The sequence below is a fragment of the Phocoena phocoena genome, chromosome 18, assembly GCF_963924675.1.
Source record: "Phocoena phocoena chromosome 18, mPhoPho1.1, whole genome shotgun sequence".
Classification (NCBI taxonomy): Eukaryota; Metazoa; Chordata; class Mammalia; order Artiodactyla; family Phocoenidae; genus Phocoena; species Phocoena phocoena.
This window is the reverse complement of record NC_089236.1, coordinates 57,576,521-57,594,176: the sequence shown is the minus strand read 5'-3', so window position 1 is coordinate 57,594,176 and position 17,656 is coordinate 57,576,521. Positions and strand designations below refer to the sequence as shown.

At 38.8% G+C, this 17,656-nt stretch overlaps 1 protein-coding gene across 1 annotated transcript; it reads left to right on the top strand.

Moving 5' to 3' along the window:
- Positions 1-11,673: 11,673 nt before the first annotated feature.
- On the top strand, positions 11,674-16,757 carry SLITRK1 (SLIT and NTRK like family member 1). The gene has a single exon (XM_065896205.1). The coding sequence runs from the start codon at positions 12,445-12,447 to the stop codon at positions 14,533-14,535; it is 2,091 nt and encodes a 696-aa protein (XP_065752277.1). The 5' UTR covers positions 11,674-12,444; the 3' UTR covers positions 14,536-16,757.
- Positions 16,758-17,656: the final 899 nt, after the last annotated feature.

Genomic DNA, 17,656 nt, shown 5'->3' with positions numbered 1-17,656 from the left:
AATATAGCGAGTTCTTCCATATTATCATATTTGATATACACACATGGGAAATTTTAAAAGTGCACTAGAAGTATATTTACTCTTCCTGGGCACTGAACTGCAACAATTATTTTGTTCAATAATAGATCCACTGGGAAGATGTAGCTAATGTGTGAAAGTTCAAATCTGAACAGATGTGTTATCCTAGGAAAATAAAATTTTGGTGAAGCTGCCTTTGATTCTGTGTTGTGTCATTGGATTTTGATCTTCATGAAACAAAATGCTTTCATCATGATCAAAATCTGAAAATCTCATATTTATATAAATAACGCCAATTGTATACTACTTCTGCATAGCCTCAGAAAAGGCAGTGACATGACCTCAAATAGAACAGAATGCCAAGAATCTAGAGGCAAAGATTAGAGTAAAACTTGATACCATATTAACAAAAGCCTCTAATTTGTTTATATTTCTGTGCTTAGACATTTTAAACATGTAAAGCAAAGTAATTTAATAACCATTTACTAAATAATAGTGATATATATAGTCATAATTATTCATTTTTTATTTTATTATGCAAAATAAGCAATAAGCTACGACTATTTACACATTCTATTGATATACACGGCTTTGTGTTTTAGTTGGTTGTAATTTGAAATTAGATTTTCAGACAAGGCTGTTTATTCTCCCATTGTTTCTCCCCCCTCCTCTTCACCCCATTGGTGAGGGAGAGAGTCCAGCTCAAAGGTACTGGGGTCGGCCAAGCGTACAACTCCTGACACTGGGCAATTGAGATTGACAGCAGGACAAGCACAGTGCAGCAAACCATTTGCCAGAGGCATGTGTCCTGATACTAGTTGTAATAAGCCTCAGATGAATGAGCCTCAGATGAAAAAAAAAATGTCTTCAATCTCTCCCATAGATTGGGAGAGCATTTCAACATGTCTGTTGACTGACATGTTTGCAGATGTTTAAGTGCTGTGAGCAGAACTATAATTTATGGAAATAAGATTTTGCGTCCGGTTGATTTACCTTAGGAACATCCTATTGAAATAGGACATTTGATTTTGATTTTTCAAGATCACCTCAGAGACAAACTGTTTTATGTTATCTTCTAATGCTATTGACATATTTTATATGCTGGTGGTGACTATTTCAGCAAGTCTTCCTTCAGCAGTATCATGAATTGTAAATATGTTATTAAACTAGTAGTAAACTCTGTGGGAATAGATCACACATTTTCAGTGAGGGCAATATCACCCACAAAGGGAAAAAGTTGGCTTGGAGCAGCAGAATATTAGATATTACAATGGTTTGTAAACCTCCGAAGGGCCATAGCACATATATGATATACAGTATATTTCTTGTATGAAATTTTATGGGTGGAAGATTAGGGGGGAAAAAAGTCTCTAAAAGGCTCTTGGCATGGGAAGTGATAAGTAGAAAATATAAAAAGTTTGAGAAACAATGGTATGAACCCAGTTATTTATGATTTGAAGACATAAAAATGGTTTACATAGAGTTAATTGATCAAGCAAAAGGCAAAACTTGGCTAAGCTGGTAAAATTGCAAATGAAATAGTAGTAATGCTGCAGTAAATAATCATCTTCTAGAGAGTTTTCTCATGGTGTTCTTTTAATATAAGAGAACTTAAAACAATTACAGTTATGAAAATTTTAAATATGCTATTATCACTACTTATTTTTAGATTAGTTTAGAAGAAGTAGATAAAAAGATTAAAAGTAAGAGCAAAATTACTGGGTTTTGATGTTTTATGTTTTAATTTATTATTTCCAATTTCAGAAAGGGTGGAATATTTGAGAATAATTAAGGAATATTTTCAAATTCAAATTAGTAAAAAAAAATTGTGGAAGAGTATATTAAAATAGTACATCTCAAACACAGTATTAAAGATGAAAAGCATTAGAGTGTAAGGAAATTTGTATTGTGTATTTGTTTTTATTATTGTTTCTACTTAATTTTTAAATCAAAGTAACAATATTTGCAATTTGTGGTAGCCATGTTTTTCAATGACAAGTATTTTTATGAAGGTTGTATGCTAACAAATAAAAATTCAAAGAAGTGAATTTCATAAGCATTACAAATAAGCTACTCGATAAACTAAATTCAACTAGATTCAAGTACTATGAGGTCAATTACGACGACATGTGAAAATGGCCTTTACTATAGAGGCATTTTAGAAAGTTACTGTAAAATAAACTTTTGCTAAATCCCCCCCCCTTAATTAAAACCTATTATACGAAAAAACTTCATTTAAGAAAAACAACAAGTAACTGTATGAGGTTTAGAATGAAAATCTGGTACCCATTTAACACAATTGTTCTTTTTTGTTTTTTTGTTTTTTTTGCGGTACGCGGGCCTCTCACTGTTGTGGCCTCTCCCGTTGCGGAGCACAGGCTCCGGACGCGCAGGCCCAGTGGCCATGGCTCGAGGGCCCAGCCGCTCCGCGGCACGTGGGATCTTACCGGACCCGTGTCCCCTGCCTCGGCAGACGGACTCAACCACTGCGCCACCAGGGAAGACCCCACAATTGTTTTTAACATAGCTATTAAACTAGTGAATTTTCTTTATTAGTATTAGATGTTATTCAAAAGCTTTCATTATATTTGAAATATCCCATGCATATATTCCATATATTTTCTAGTCCAGTCAATGGGGTTTTTTAGGTTGACAATTTCAAGCTGTGCCATATTAGAAAAAGGAAGAATATGTAAAAAAAAAAAAGACAGACAAAAATATGAATTGTTCATTAATATGTATGGAGAATCTTATGTTCTCAAAAATAAGCTATTTTTTCAGAATGTTCCATGCAGAATTACCTCTTGAATAACATCATTGTGAGGTCAAGTTTCAAAATAAACCCTGTGGTGGGGAAGATGTTCAATTGCTGTGTGCCCTGAGCATCATAATTCCTAAACCTAAAAGCCAGTCTAAGATAACAATTAATTTTAAAAGTTCTAAGTATAAAAGTTGATATGGATCCCCTTACATTTTGACAAGGAAAATAGAAAAATTAATTCTCAGACTACATGTGCAGAGTTTAACAATAGGAGACGTACACTGTTTTTCAAAAAGCCATTGACGATTGTACTAAGGGTTTACATCATATCAGGCCTTCAGAGTCCCTTACATCCCTTACAACTCTGTAAAAATTGGTACTTAACCGAATATAACCAAAATTTTTTTCAATTCTCTCTCCTTCCTTGGTTTCTAGAATTTTTCCTTAAAATACTAATTATTTAGTTAATTTTCTAACATTCAACTGTTCAAGCTTATGTACACTTATTTCAACAACAACAATAACCACCAAGAGCTTAAGTATGCTGTGCCCTTTTATTCTTATCACAGATATGAATGCTGCCCAAGTTACACCTACTGTGGAGCAGGAGATCTGTTACTTGTACAGCTCCAGGCATGAATGATTTATGTCCAAATACTAGCTATAGGAACAGGCTAACTAGAATCTGTGAATTGAAAATTTGTGGGGTTTTTATCCCACTTTTAAATCTATCTAGAGTATACTGGCTAGTACCCTATTTATGACATTTAATTTACAGATTTCCAAGGGGAGAAATGGCTTCTTTGTTGGGTTGACCATATTTATTGTATGGATCAGGACACTTGGGAAAGTGAAGTTGTGCACTGTGTATATTTACTACTGGAAAAAGCAGCATAAACCAGGACTTTTCTAGGAAAACCAGAATGTTATGTTCACTTTACTCACATTTCAGATCCGTCAGATTTCCTGATTTATTCACACAGAAAAAGACATTTAGGGAGAGAAAACTGAGTAGCTCCCAAAGTCTCTGGAAAAGCCAACCACATTGGGTAGATGGACAGAAACAAAAGTGGCCCCACTGTCAGAGTCCGTTGAAGTCTTGCCACCGCGTGGCATCCTGTGCTGAGGATGGTGTTGTCAGTGTTCTGACCAGCAGCACAACAGTTTGCATCAACCCCACCCTCAGCAGGGGATCCTGAACACAGGTTCCCTATCAGAGCTGTGCCGCATATCCTCCTTGCTGCCAGTACTACCACTGCTAGTGGAAATCCTTCTGTTTCTCTTTCCACATGTCACTAGGTCTAATTTCAAAATCCAGACATGTGAGTCTAATAGGCCAGGCCAAGTCAAACAGTCTGCTAGAGCCACCATGAGATCTGGGAAAATGGAGGGCTAAAGTTTTTATCATTGATGATGGTAAGTGTAGGTTATCTCCCAACAAGACTTAAAAGAAACTGACCAGTGTTACGAATTAAGAGTCCCCCATAAACACAGTGTACAGAAAACTATGATTTTCTGAGTTTGATGCCAAAGTCCTCGATATGTTCAAAGCTCCAGGTTACTGCTCATGTGAGATAATGCTTTTTCACAGCCCAGTAGTTACCATAAATGTAAGAGCTGACAATTCCAACTGATTAGAAAATGACATGTTTTCTACTTTAACAGATAGTATTTAATCTTTTTCCTTGGGTAATTCAAAGTGCCCGGTAGGATTTCCATTTTTCATAGTGTTGAAATAAAAGTTACTTGCTAGTACATAGTGCTTGTGCAGAAATCTAAAAGAAATGGTATGGAACTTTCTCACCAGCTGGTTAGATATTAGCCATCCACAAGATGTGATTTAATGGCCATCGCAAAAAGCCATCTACCTCTATTAAATACATCACTCTACCTGGCCTCCAAGAGTGCATGTGATTTGGAGATTTATTCCTCCTCTTCAAGATACTGCAGACAAGAATGAAAATGCAAATGGTGACATTGGCCATCGTACATTTTTGTATTCTGGTATCTTACACAGGGTAGGTATTATATGACATATTAAACGATGCTTGCAGTGTATGAATGTTTGTGTGTGGCTTCTGTGGACACGTAAAGATAAATAAATAAATGATATTAAAATCTACCTTTCTTGAAAACTGTTGAAACAGAGTATGGGTGTAATACATTTTAAAATTGTTGCATTATCTTCACATCACATGAACGCTCTCAAAAAAGAGAGTCAAATTTTGGCCTGAAATAAGACCCAAGGAAGACATAGTAATGTACATGACAAAGATAATAATATAGCTAGTACACAGAGAGATTTTTTAATATGAGATATTTTTATTAATAAAAGAAGTAAGGAAGACAATTTAGCCTCTTTAAAAACTTGCCTCATCCCCCAAAAGACAAATGCAATAACGAATAATATTTTTTTATGCATTTTAAAAAAGTCCAGTCAGTAAGGTGAAGAGGTAAACTCACCGGGTCTTTAGATTTTCTGATTTTCAAATCTTTTATATTCACAACAGTTAATTTCACAATCTATTTCCTCTTGCAAAAGTAACAGTTCATCCCTATCATTAGCATCATCACACATTTATTGGTTGTCAACCAGGTGCATGGTACTGTACTAACTCCTAAGGGATGTACAAAATGTAGGTTAGAAACTCATTTTTTGGAGAAGAAAAATAATTTTATAAATATATGCATGATAACACAGGAGAAAATATATCAAGTGCACATAATGCATAGAAAACGTGGAACTTAAAAGTCTACATAGATTGTGTCTCTTTCCCAAGTTCCTAGTTTGTGAATTAATCCTGTCTCTGAGCTTTCTAACTCCTGTGATCTGCCCCCACTCAATTTATCACTAACTCACATATCAGCTTATTTCACTGTTGGTCTATGTACATCACACCACATAATGGGCCCAGTACTCTGCTAGGTGACAGATATAAAAAGATAAAAGAATTTGATCTCTGCCCTCAAGAATGTCACACTCTAGTGAGAAATCAAAGCTTCAAACAAATAATTTTTTTAAAAACACAATTTAGTAGTTATTCTATTGATGGTATTAAGGTGAAAGGGATTGAGATGCATAGGTGGCTTGGTATGGAAAGGACTCACCGAAGTGATGTTAAGTAAAAGTTATATCTTAAAAGTTGAATAGGAATGAAGAAGACAAACGATGTACTCAATAAATAATTAGAAATTGAAATGAATTTGCTCAAGTAATAAGGTCAGCGTTGGCTTCACTTTAAAAGTACTGAACTAGTGGGAAATATTTTAAATGATAAATACTGTTGGTAGGGATTTAGGGGAATGGCAAATTTCATCTACTGCTCATGGAGTATAAATTGGCAAAAATTTTGTGTAGGCAATTTGTCAATTTGTATACCATTTTTCCTACACTTTGACCTGGGAATTCAACTGCTAGGGATCTGTAATAAGAAGATAGATAATGGTGTTTACAGTGACTTATGTACAAGCTTGTTCTTTGCAGCATTGTGAGAGCAAAATTTTAAAAAAGAACTAAATCTCCAACAATGTGGAATTAGTTCAATGATTATTTTATGTCATGCAAAGGAATTCAGCCCCTAACATAATATAGTAATGGGTGTTTATTAACATTGAGCATTTTCACAAATAAGTGTTAAGTGCAAAAAGTGTATTACAAAATATATGGTTGTATGTTCACAGATTAATTTCTGAGTGCTGAAACTCTGTGATTTTAATTTTGTTCTTTCAATATTTTCCAAAGCCTAAACAAGTAATATGTATTTCTTTATCTTAAAAATTATAATACATACTTTGTAGGAAACAAAAACAGAGCTCTTTTTCTGTATGTGATTATCTGCATGGTCTTGTAGGATATTTTTTAAAGAGTAGAATAAGTTCTTAACAGCATATACTTAAGTGCCAATTAATATAATAAACAACTGTACAAATATATATCCTTATTTCAGTATAGTATAGTGTAGTATAGTAAAAGGAATAAACTAAGATTTTCTTACATATAAATTTATAGTTTTGATCAATATTCTTCTCAATAAGTCCAAAACAGTGACTCATATGAGTTTTATTAGACAAATGGACTTAATAAGAAAATAGGTTCCACTCCAAGATGGTTGAACTTAAGACACAAAGCAGTATAAATTTAAAGCGATATGAACATGAGAAAATGATACTTCAGGACACAAAGTAAAAACGGGAAAGGTATTTTGATATGTTCTACTGAGTTTGCTGTTTATTTGATGATAAGTAAACGTAGGTACATTATGAAAATCAACTTACTATAAAAGAAATATTTTTACAAAATAATGCCATTTGTAGCAATATGGATGGACATAGGGATTGTAATACTGAGTGAAGTAAGTCAGACACAGAAAGACACAGATCATATGATATTGCTTATATGTGGAATATAAAAAAGAGGGTACAAATGAACTTATTTACAAAACAGAAGTAGAGTCACAGATGTAGAAAACAAACTTATGGTTACCAGGGGAAAAGTCAGAGCAGGGATAAATTGGGAGATTGGGATTGACATATACACACTACTATATGTAAAATAGATAACTAATAAGAACCTGCTGTATAGCACAGGGAACTCTACTCAATACTCTGTAATGGCCTATAGAGGAAAATAATCTAAAAAAAAAAAATAAGAGTGGATATATGTATATGTATAACTGATGCACTTTGCTGTACACCTGAACCTAACACAACATTGTAAATCAACTATACTCCAATAAAAATTTTTAAAAAAGGAAGTTGGAAGATTAAAAATATTCTTTTAAAATTTTATTGTTTTGCCTTTTAGAAGTCATCTAATGTGATAATTATCTTGGCATTCTATTCCTAGAATGTTATTTGCAATCTACAAAAAGAAAATGGGGGAAATGGTATATTCAAAACATATTAGTTTACAGGTATAATTGATTCATGTTCTTGTCTCTTAGTTTACAGTTGTTATCAGAAGGAAGAATTCCAACAACTCCTTTATCTTATGAAACATAGGAAAGCATAGTAGTAGATTAAACTCAGAACTAGTGAATTCTATTCTACAGTGGCTGTTACATTTACTCTTGGCTTCAAGCCCTAGTGAATAGGCAGACACATGAACAAAATATCCTAAATCCAAATGTGAAAAGTGTAAGGAGTCAAGACACGAGAGCTTTTGTGAAATTATTTTTTAAAAGTGTTGGATTTGGAAAAAAAGAATTTGAAGAGAACAAAAAATCCACAAACTCCAATGATTTAATTTACTAGTAAGGAAACTGATCCAGGGAGAGCTTAATCAAGGTAACAGCCTTGCATATTTAGAATAAATAGGGATTTAGGACTGAGAGTAAAAGTTTGGCTCATGAGATTATAGCTCTGCTCTCTTTGGAAAAGTCAACAGATATTATTTAATCTTGGTGTATAACTCAATATTCCTCAATTTCTGTTTCCATATTTATAAAATAGGATAATTGTATCACTATACACCAACAAGTTATCAGTATTTCTCTCTGGAATAAAAAGTAGTGTGGATGATGAAAGACTGAAGATGAACTTATATACAATTTTGTATTTCTTAAAAATATATTAATTTTATAATTAAAAATCAAAATTGAATACTTTAAAAATTATTGTGAGTATTAAATACTGAAGAATAAAAAGATATAAAAATTAATGTTTGCTATAAATTCTACTTTTTCATCTTAAATATGCAGGGAACATATAGAAATATCTGGAAATTTTATGTCATTTGCAAAAAATAAATTATTAACTGATGACCTCTTTCTTAATCTGAATGACTTTGTGATATTTACATGTTACTTGTGTCACTTGAGAGTTGAACCTGTTTGAGGAAGAATAAGAAAAAATGAACATTTAACGATGCAATTGAAATACTTCTGGCCATAGCATAAAAATGAAACTACAGCCCCGAGCAAATATTATCAATTCTCATCATCATCTGGAGTGTCCTTTATCTCTGGCTCCTGAGATCATCTGTTATAAGAGGCAAAGCAATTGAAGTAGTTCACTTGACCTCAAATAGACATAGTAGAACCCTTTTAAGAAGAGTGCATGCCTAAGAAATGTTCCCCTAAGGTGTTAGAAAAGTTTAGGTCACATACACATTCCCATATTTTTTTTTACTTCCCACCAAGAAATGTACTGCTGTACTTGAAGAGTTAGCCTTTGGAGGGGTGGGTATAGTTTTCTAAGCTGCTTTATTCCTCTGAAATGTACTTATTATCAAAATAATTACTTTAAGAAGACTTTTGTTAACAAGGGTGCATCTTCCATAGAACTATACGTGTGTGACAATTTTTTGCTTACAAATTGGTAGTGGATATCTTCATAGAGGTAATACAACCTTAATATTTTCTTCTGAGGTTTGGCTGTTCATCTAGGCAATACCACATCCTTTTTTTACAGTGCAGAGATAATAAACTATTTGAAGATGGTAGAAAAAATTTTTGTAACATATTGAAATAGGAAAATCCTGTCCATGAATTTTCTAATGTGATTGGCTTTGAGAGGAAAAAAGCAATCAGGAGAGAAAGATACAGCGTTTAATGGGTGGGAGTGGGGGGATGAAATCTTAATATCAATTGCTTGTTACCCCAATTCTGTTAATTTAAAGTCAGCTTCAATACATTCTTTGGGTCTCTTCACATAAAGTATTTATTCAGCAAGTTGAATAAATAAATAACTAATTAAGCTTAAAGGTGTGATTTTAGATGATTACCATCAATATTTTTCTTCCTAAGCAGCCAGCATTTTTCTGTCTCTCCTTCAGTCTTGCCACATACACTGCATGAGTCTGCCCTCCTCTCTCAGTGTGGTTTCTGGGGCCAAGAAGTTTCAGATCTGAGTCCTATTACAAAGAAACAGAAATATCCTTCCCCCCAGTTTAACTCCTCCTCCACATGCGCAGTTCTCAACTACATAGCATTATTTTCGTGAAACGGTTTCAAATGGATTAAGCTCTCTTCCCTCTTCCTGCATGTGGTAATAGGTTAAATTAAATAAGAACAGGATTGGTTTTAAAAGTGTAATAGGTTGTCTGAAAAAGACCTTTCAATCTCTGTCTCTCTGTCTCTTTGTCTCTGTCTCTGTCTCTGTCTCTCTCTCACACACACACATGCACACGTGCATGCACACCCCATTCTGAGCTGAACCCTCATCCATGACCCTCCACTGAATTTCACCAGAAGATGACAACACAACATTTGATTATATGAAAATATTATATATAGATAAGAAATCTGCCCCTCCCCAGTAATAAGCTTCTGGACCTGGAATAAGAAATCTCCTCTACATTTCCCTGAATTTTCCCAACCCCATTCCTCCCCCTAAATCTTTCACTCTTTAACCTTTTCCAAATACACAATCCTTGAATATTTGATCTTTTATGCAGCTTATTATCAGGCTTGTAACAACTGTCCAACTTGTGTAAGACCTAATTAAAAGGGAAACTGATGTGAACATATGATCTCTGCTTAGACTGAAGAAAGGACCAAACAACATTTTTTTTAAGTCCTGTAAATTCCAAACACTAAAATAATGCACACAATTTTTAGAAGTATTGATGGAAAAGGTGTTGACTCTAAGTCAGCAAAACAGCCTTCCAGAGCAGCTGCATTGTCACATTCTCTCCCATCCCAGATGTTAGCAGAACTTGGTTTTTATAAGCTCCATCCAAGTTTGAAGAACCCAGCAATTACTTCCTTGGGAAAAGCCTGAGCACTGTGCTCTGGCAGCACCATTGAGCCGGCAAAGAGAAACTGGTCACTACCTGTAGATAAGGTTCTCACAGAGCCTTAGGGATTAGAGATTTCTATCTCCCCCTAGCAAAATGCAACTGGTTATTTATTTGTATGCATTTTAAATTCGTCCAAACGGATGCAGAAACTTCGTGTGTATGAGAGTGTGAGGGTGAGCCTGTGTGCGTGCGTGTGTGTGTGTGGTGTGCACACAGGAGTCTGCCAGTGGGTTTTTAAGAGCGCTCACGAATCATACTGGGATTTTTCCCTGCCCCCTCCCTCCTTTTCCGGTTCCCAGTGAAGGATTTCGGGTCTGGAATCAAAGACGAAAGCGTGCACTGTGTTTTCACCCTGCAGACTTAAGTAACATTCAAGAAATATCATCAGAGAAACCTAACTCTCAATGACCAAATTGACTAAAATCCTATACCAAGTTTTAAAAAGTATTTGCCTAAATTACATACCTAGCAGCAAAAAAATTCATACCCAATTGTATAAAATATATATGATATGCATATATGTTCCAACTAGCTACTTTCAAACATGTTAAAAAGGAAACAAACCAAAAAAAGGTTTCAAAGACATCAAATAGCATAAAACATTGTACTGCAGAGACAGAAGAAATGCATTTAAAGCACCGATGAAAATGGCGTGCAGTATAATTACCTCAAATTGCTGTTCGCTTGACACCCTGACACTAATTTTATTCAAGCCATCGGGAAATAAATGTTTTAAAAGCACTCTTTCCAGACGCTGGAGCTAGTGGGTGCTGTGAGGTCGTTAAGGAAAGGAAAGGGTAAAGTTTCCAGCACGCAAAAAGAATTAAACAATCCTTTTAAAATAAACGTCTATGTGGATCGACATCCTTTAATGCCCACATTTTTAACGCTTGCCCTGTACGTGGATTGACTTCTTTTTCCTTCAGCATTCCCTCACCAGATGGATTTTTGCTCCTGCAGATCAGCAGAGGGTGTCAGATCTTTCAGAGTGCACCAGGCTGGAACGAGCAGAGCTTCTTAGCAACTCTCTTCTTCCCCCCTCCCCATTCTCACGCTCTCTCCCTCCCTCAGACAACTCGCCCCCCCCCTCCGCCCCCTCCACGTAATTCCGAAAGAGCAGAAGAAAGAGAAGGAGAACAAGAAAAGAAGAGCTAGTAACCGAGAGTCGGAGACCAGAAAAAAAAAGCTGAAGAGAAGCGAAGGGGAGGAAAGAGAAACGATGGACAGCCACAAAACGCAGCGATTGCGGAAATTTTCCAGCGCCATTGGTTCGGCAGCGTGAGTCCTCCGGTCGGGCGTGATTTCAGCACCGGGAGGGGGCTGGACAGCTCCTCAGGGGGACTCCTGGGCAACCCGCAGCCACAGCAAGAACTCCATCAGCAGCCTCAACAACAGAAGCCGCCGAAAACCCTGCTTTGTATCAGAGGCAAGGTCAGTCCGATGCACAGCCATGCACAGGCAGTGTGCCTGTACTACGCTGCAAACCCTCTGCTTGTTTCTCTAACATGCACTTGCTTCTAATTACTAGCATTGTTCCCTTTCTGGTTAGTGAGGAACACTAGACGAGATTCTGTAAGGGTGTATTTTTAATTTATATGTATATATTTAACTTCTTTTTCGTTATTTTTAAAGGGTTGAGGGGGAGTGGGGTTATTTTTTCTACTTTTTTTTTTTTTTTTTTTTTGCTTGCCTTGCACTACGTGCCTGGATAGTTTGTAGATATAATTATTGACTGGCGCCTGGGTTGTTGCAGTGCGGGGGGGTTAGGGAGGAAGGAATCCACCCCCACCCCCCCAAACCCTTTTCTTCTCCTTCCCTGGGCTCGGACATTGGAGCACTAAATGAACTTGAATTGTGTCTGTGGAGAGCAGGATGGTCGCTGTTACTTTGTGATGAGATCGGGGATGAATTGCTCGCTTTAAAAATGCTGCTTTGGATTCTGTTGCTGGAGACGTCTCTTTGTTTTGCCGCTGGAAACGTTACAGGGGACGTTTGCAAAGAGAAGATCTGTTCCTGCAATGAGATAGAAGGGGACCTACACGTAGACTGTGAAAAAAAGGGCTTTACGAGTCTTCAGCGTTTCACCGCCCCGACTTCCCAGTTTTACCATCTATTTCTGCATGGCAATTCCCTCACTCGACTTTTCCCTAATGAGTTCGCTAACTTTTACAATGCGGTTAGTCTGCACATGGAAAATAATGGCTTGCATGAAATCGTTCCTGGGGCTTTTCTGGGGCTGCAGCTGGTGAAAAGGTTGCACATCAATAACAACAAGATCAAATCTTTTCGAAAGCAGACTTTCCTGGGGCTGGACGATCTGGAATACCTCCAGGCTGATTTTAATTTATTACGGGATATAGACCCGGGGGCCTTCCAGGACTTGAACAAGCTGGAGGTACTCATTTTAAACGACAATCTCATCAGCACCCTACCTGCCAATGTGTTCCAATATGTGCCCATCACTCACCTCGACCTCCGGGGAAACAGGCTGAAAACGCTGCCCTACGAGGAGGTCTTGGAGCAAATCCCTGGCATTGCCGAGATCCTGCTAGAGGATAACCCATGGGACTGCACTTGTGATCTGCTCTCCCTGAAAGAATGGCTCGAAAACATTCCCAAAAATGCCCTGATCGGCCGAGTAGTCTGCGAAGCCCCCACCAGACTGCAGGGCAAAGACCTCAATGAAACCACTGAACAGGACTTGTGTCCTTTGAAAAACAGAGTGGATTCTAGTCTCCCGGCTCCCCCTGCCCAAGAAGAGACCTTCGCTCCTGGCCCCCTGCCAACTCCTTTCAAGACAAATGGGCAAGAAGATCATGCCACCCCAGGGTCGGGTCCAAACGGAGGTACAAAGATCCCAGGCAACTGGCAGATCAAAATCAGACCCACGGCAGCGATAGCTACCGGCAGCGCCAGAAACAAACCCCCAGCCAACGGCTTGCCCTGCCCTGGGGGCTGCAGCTGCGACCACATCCCAGGGTCGGGTTTAAAGATGAACTGCAACAACCGGAACGTGAGCAGCTTGGCTGATTTGAAACCCAAGCTTTCCAACGTGCAGGAGCTTTTCCTGCGAGATAACAAGATCCATAGCATCCGAAAATCGCACTTTGTGGATTACAAGAATCTCATTCTGTTGGATCTGGGCAACAATAACATTGCCACCGTAGAGAACAACACTTTTAAGAATCTTTTGGACCTCAGGTGGTTGTATATGGATAGTAACTACCTTGACACGCTGTCCCGGGAGAAATTCGCCGGGCTGCAAAACCTTGAGTACCTGAACGTGGAGTACAACGCCATCCAGCTCATCCTTCCTGGCACCTTCAATGCCATGCCCAAACTGAGGATCCTCATTCTCAACAACAACTTGCTGAGGTCCCTGCCCGTGGACGTGTTTGCTGGGGTCTCGCTCTCTAAACTCAGCCTGCACAACAATTACTTCATGTACCTTCCGGTGGCAGGGGTGCTGGACCAGTTAACCGCCATCATCCAGATAGACCTGCACGGAAACCCTTGGGAGTGTTCCTGCACCATTGTGCCTTTCAAGCAGTGGGCAGAACGCCTGGGTTCCGAAGTGCTGATGAGCGACCTCAAGTGCGAGACGCCAGTGAACTTCTTTAGGAAGGATTTCATGCTCCTCTCCAATGACGAGATCTGCCCCCAGCTGTACGCGAGGATCTCGCCCACGTTAACTTCGCACAGTAAAAACAGCACTGGGTTGGCGGAGACCGGGACACACTCCAACTCCTACTTAGACACCAGCAGGGTGTCCATCTCCGTGTTGGTCCCGGGACTGCTGCTGGTGTTTGTCACCTCCGCCTTCACTGTGGTGGGCATGCTCGTGTTTATCCTGAGGAATCGAAAGCGGTCTAAGAGAAGGGACGCCAACTCCTCGGCGTCCGAAATTAATTCCCTACAGACAGTCTGTGACTCTTCCTACTGGCACAATGGGCCTTACAACGCAGATGGGGCCCACAGGGTGTATGACTGTGGCTCCCACTCGCTCTCAGACTAAGACCCCCAGCCCGGCTAAAGCAGAGGAGGGGGGATGGAGATGCCTCCAGCCTCCCCCCACTCCGCCGGCATCCCCGGGGATCAGGGGAGCCCAGACCCAGGTCCAGGGCGCCCCAGGGCTTGATGGACATAATAAATAAATAACTATGAACTCGCTCAACTGAGAGGGTCTGACCCCTTAGCTCCCTCTGGAAACAAAGAGCAGACTGTGGCGAGCTGGGAGAGCCTGCCAAATCGCTCTTTGCTGCAGCCCCTTTTGACAAAGCCCCAGCAGGGGCCCTGCTCGGAGACCAGACAGTGCCCTTCCCCTCGGGAGAGGGGCTGGTACCGTGGTCCTACACATATATACATATACCCACATCTATATAGAGAGATAGGTATCTATTTTTCCCCTGTGGATTAGCCCGTGAGGAGGGGGGGCGCGATGGCTCCCTGTTGGCTACGCAGGGATGGGCAGTTGCACGAAGGCATGAATGTATTGTAAATAAGTTAACTCTGACTTCTGGCAGAAAACAAAAAGTGCTGCATGGCTCGCATGGAATCCACGCGCTCCGGGGACGCTGCCCTCCCGCGACTGGGGACGCCGTCACGTTCACAGCACCCACCCTCTTACCTGATAAATCCCATCGTATCAAACTTTCTATAAACAAAATAGTATAATCAGAAAGTGCCATTTCGCCATTATTTGTGATCGGTAGGCAGTTCAGAGCGTACGTTTACTGTGAAAAAAAAATGTAAAGGTTTTATTTAGGACATTTGCATGGCTAGTCATCAGTCCATTTCATGAGTTAAAAATGTCTATTGCTGAGCAAAGTTTTATGGGTTGTTTTGGGCTCTTTTATTCTGATGGTGATTTTTTTTTTGAGGGGGAATATTTTTCTATACATATCCAATAATGCCTTCCATCTGAATGTAAAATAAGTACCCATGATTTCTATTATAGTATCAGTGTAATTATTAAGAAAAAAAGATTTTGAGGCAGTTAAGCATGACCAATTAATGTCACTCTAGTGCTTAGGCTGCGATCCAATGGTAGCAATTCTGTGCTGGTGTAAATCTTACTTATAAAGTAGGAAAAAAGAACCGAAGAAGCACGTGGAACTTACTAATTCTATTCGAGGATTTTATAATGGCATATTTTTTCAGTATTAAAGTGAAAATGTTTTCAACTCTGGGTCCTTACATTTTTCCAGCTTCATATTTGCAACTGGTAAATTGGATTTGCGGTGGAAGGGATGCGGGAGGGGGAAGGTTGGGGGTGGATCACTTCAAGAGCTACATTAAGGCTCTCTCTTTAATCATCTCACTTAGCTTGTTACCCTTTACGTAGCTCCCCTCCCTCTCCATCCCCGCCCCCGGACTTTTCCAGCTTTCCCCTGTGGTTAAGGAAGGTCTTTCCCCCGACACGCCCCCTCCCCCCTCCCTTTTTTCCCCCTCTCCTTCTGCTGCAGTGAATTCCTTTATTAATACTGGAAATCCCTCACTGCTGCTTCTGCTGCTGCTACATACACTGCAGATATGTTAAGGACGTTAGTAGAGATTTGATTTAATTGACTGTGTCTACATCGGTCTCATTAAACAGTGGAGGTTTCATTGGTCAGCACTCTTCGATGAAAGACAGCCCTAATGACTGGCATTTGAGATGCTGCTGGCATTTTGAATTCAACATCTGCTGAAAGTGGTAAAACTAATTAGTGCCCACCCACCCTACCCGCCCCAGCAAATGCATATTGAAATTTGTTAAAGCACTCATCTTTATGGAAATCAATCATTATCCTAAAGAAGTGTTTCTCTCCCATCATTGGGATTTTTGGTTGTGGCCCAGTAATTAACAAGAAAAGCATTGAACTGTTTGAATTTTATGAGCCAGTGTAACTCTGGCCTCAGTCATAGTCCTCTGGGATTTCTAAGCAGTCTTATTTTATCAGCAGTTAGGGGACAAAGCAGCAGATAAAACTACACATTGATGGGGGTCTGCATTCCACCACATATCCACCCTTGAGAAGTATGTTAAAAGACTGCAGACCACAGATTTGAAAAAAAAAAAAAAAAAAAAAATGACTGTAGGATTGTAAATCAGCTAATGAAAGCCCCCAGAGCAGCTGTAAGAAGATTTGCCTTCTAGAACTCATATTCTAAAGAAAAGCGATTTCCTAGAACAGTGATGTTCTGGAGTATGTATTATTTATTTTAATGTTTTTTTTAAATAAAATCCTTATTATAAACCATCACTATTCCTAAGGCCATTCATCATTTTCTCTCTTGATTCTTTTATTTGTGGACTGCATTTCATAGTAGTACGTTTGTAACCCACTGCCCTCTGACAAATATTATGGGTTGTTATTTATTTATTGATTTTTCATGTAAAGGCCTTAATTCTTTTATGGAAAGACAACTGGGTTCCTTGTAGGCAATCAACAGACTTATTCTTGATTGAAAAGTTGGGGGAGGGGAAGAGTTATATATTCAAGGATATTATGACCTTAAGAAGGAAAAGAAAAGATGGCAGGTGTTCTATGTTTCTGGTGGAAAGTGACACTTGAAAGATACCTAGTGAGGCATGATGGTAATTTTAAAAACTGATACATGATTAGTTTAAGTCAGGAAAATAGAACTTCTGGTAGAAGGTGTACACTGGGGCATGAATTTTCCTTCATAGTAATTAAAAAGAAATTAAAATATAGAAGGCAATGTTAAAGGTGTTTTTAAAAGATTATCTTCAGTGGTTTTTGAGTGCTCATTGTGTCCAGGCATGTGCTAAGTGATTTACAGAATTACTTAATTTAGCCCTCACAAGCACATAAAAATGTAATAAGATATTGTTATTTCTATTATACCAATGAGAAAATTGAGGCTTAAAATAGTAAGCAATAACTCAAATCTGGTAAATAATGGAGCTGTATTTAAGTCCAATTTTCCTCATACTCCAAAACCTCACTCTTTTTTTTTTTTTTGCGGTACGTGGGCCTCTCACTACTGCGGCCTCTCCCGCTGTGGAGCACAGGCTCCGGAAGCGCAGGCCCAGCGGCCATGGCTTACCAGCCCAGCCGCTCCGCGGCATGTGGGATCCTCCCGGACCGGGGCACGAACCCACATATGTCCCCTGCATCGGCAGGCGGACT